The 2,389-nt window shown below is 37.3% G+C and overlaps 1 protein-coding gene across 1 annotated transcript; it reads right to left on the reverse strand.

The window, feature by feature from the left end:
- Positions 1-451: 451 nt before the first annotated feature.
- Positions 452-1,178, reverse strand: LOC110036465. Its single transcript, XM_020740915.1, has 3 exons — positions 1,169-1,178; positions 762-1,097; positions 452-641 (listed from the first exon to the last, which is right to left on the reverse strand). The coding sequence occupies exons 1-3, from the start codon at positions 1,176-1,178 to the stop codon at positions 604-606; spliced, it is 384 nt and encodes a 127-aa protein (XP_020596574.1). The 3' UTR covers positions 452-603.
- Positions 1,179-2,389: the final 1,211 nt, after the last annotated feature.

The raw sequence follows: 2,389 nt of genomic DNA on the forward strand, positions 1-2,389 counted from the left end.
TATTTACATATCTCGCACCCAAACTTTCATATTTGCATGCATAGCACTTTGATGCTTTAAACCTGTGTATTAAAAGGTGTATTTCACTTTAAGAAGTGGTAATAGTGCTATTATTTATGTGATATTAGACATTTGAGTGTTGTGTCTGTAAATATGAAAGTTTTAGTGTGACATATGTAAATGTGTAAGCTTTGTGTGCTATGTATGTAAATGTCCCTAAATGTTTTAATGGTAAAATTTCTGATTGCCAAACAGGTGCTTCAATATGAGCATAATAGCACAAACCCTGGGTTTGAAATGAGGTATATCTCAATACCAATGAGGATGATTTTGGCCATTCTTAAGACCCAAAAGTACCTAAATTTGTTTTATGACTAATTCGAATATAAATATACATTTGCAAAAATATAAAATCATAAACATACTAAGTAAAATTTTTATGCATGTCATTGAATTATTATGTATTTGTATATATTTTATATTTATTTATACAATGCCCTAATTCTTAAACCACAACAAAAGAACCACAGAGTCAGTTGACTCCCTTTCGGCTGCTGCCGACTGATCTCCCACGACCTTCCAAGGAGTCGACGCTTAACCTAGTCAGGCCTCTGGCGAGTCAGAAACAGGAATCAGGTCGACTGCACAAGAAAGTGAAATAAGGGGATGCTAAATAACAATTTTCACAAATAAATCAGGAATCATACTCCTACCAAGGAGTCCATCCACTTCGGACTAGAGCAAAGACGAGGAACTCTCACCAGGAGCAGCTGGAACACCTGCAGCTCTATCAGCCCATAGGTAGTGTACTTCAAGGAATCCGCCAAGCACCTCTTCCATCCGCTCGGCTTGAACGTCCAGCGACCGTGCAAGGATGACGCCCGAACCCTTCCCATGTCTCCGATACTCCAACGGAACCTCGTCCAACAAATTCCTCTCATTGTCACATTCGCTTGAGAAAACCCTTTTAACAACTAATTGTTTTATGTTTCTTTTCTTGGCAGGCTGATTGTCTTTCGGGGCGTCTTCAACGCTCGCCGAACGAACTGATATGAGTATGATGGATGCCTCTCCGCAGAAGTGTGCAAGGGGGCGCCCTGTGTCGATACTGAAGTTTAGTATTATTTCAGTTTTTTTTTTTTTTAAAAAAAATTTAAGTGGGGCTCACCGAAATACATTCGTAAATCAGATTATTTACGGTCAGGATCGGACGAAATATATTCGTAAATCAGATTATTTACGGTCAGGATCGGACACCGCACGCATCGGATCCGCATGGAATAATTTTTCCTCCAGCAAACCCTTTCTTTTCACTTGCCATCAAAGCGTCCGTGAAGAAGACCATCAAAAGCCTAAAAATATTAACTCAGGAGTATTGATGAATCACTATTCCAATGATGGAGTGTCACGAGGCGCCACGGTGAGACCATTGCATACATGACACCTCATCATTGGAGTAATGATGCATCAATACTCCTGAAGTAATATTTTTTTCTCAAACAAAGCAAAAATTCTAGTGCTACAATCCCTGACGACAAATTATTTATAGAGCAACAGTGCACAAAAATTTAGAAAATTTAATTATTAAATGTTGTGTTCAAAATATTAATTAAATTTGCATTTAATGCGGCGTTCAGCTTTTAGGTTTTTCTCATAGCTATCACTTTCAGAAAATGATAAAGTTGTGAAACTAAATATGTTTGATCATATTTGGTGAAACACGAATGTCAATAGAGGGATAAGCAACACGGCCAGCGAAGTGGGTCCCCAACCAAAATGAGTCAATAATAATTAGCAAAACTAAATCGGGTTACTCACAAAATTGGTGTTCGGGTTAAAAGATCGGCACAAAATCCCATTAAGTTGTTTAACTAGATAGCTAGATAGCTCAGATTGAAGCCGAACAAAAGATATCTGTAAGACCAGCCAAATGAAGAACTATCTATCACCTCGAGGGCGAGGCTGGTGAAGGAGAGTTTAGAAGAAGTCGTAGATAAGATTGAACGAGAAGCTCTCATATTATCCTCTCATGATTCTGCCCGTTCGAGACGAATGAACAAGGATGAGCTAATGAGCAAAGAGTCTTCGTTGTCAACAGATATTTATTTAACATATTTTGAAGTATCTGATAATTGACTTTAATACCCTTGATTTTCCTTTATACAGTGGGGGCATAAAGGAAAATATGTACGGATGTATCTCCTTTACCTATAAATAGAAAACTCATTATGAGTAAAAAAAGGGGGATGGAAGCTTGATTTTATTGTTCATTAGTTATCATATTACCTGTGCTTTATTCATTGGGTGGGATTCGAACATTTTTTTGTTCAACAAATATAACACAGAAATTTATATACATACCACATAATTCTTATGCATTTACATATTT

The sequence above is a fragment of the Phalaenopsis equestris genome, unplaced genomic scaffold (assembly GCF_001263595.1).
Source record: "Phalaenopsis equestris unplaced genomic scaffold, ASM126359v1 Scaffold207040, whole genome shotgun sequence".
NCBI classification, from domain to species: Eukaryota; Viridiplantae; Streptophyta; class Magnoliopsida; order Asparagales; family Orchidaceae; genus Phalaenopsis; species Phalaenopsis equestris.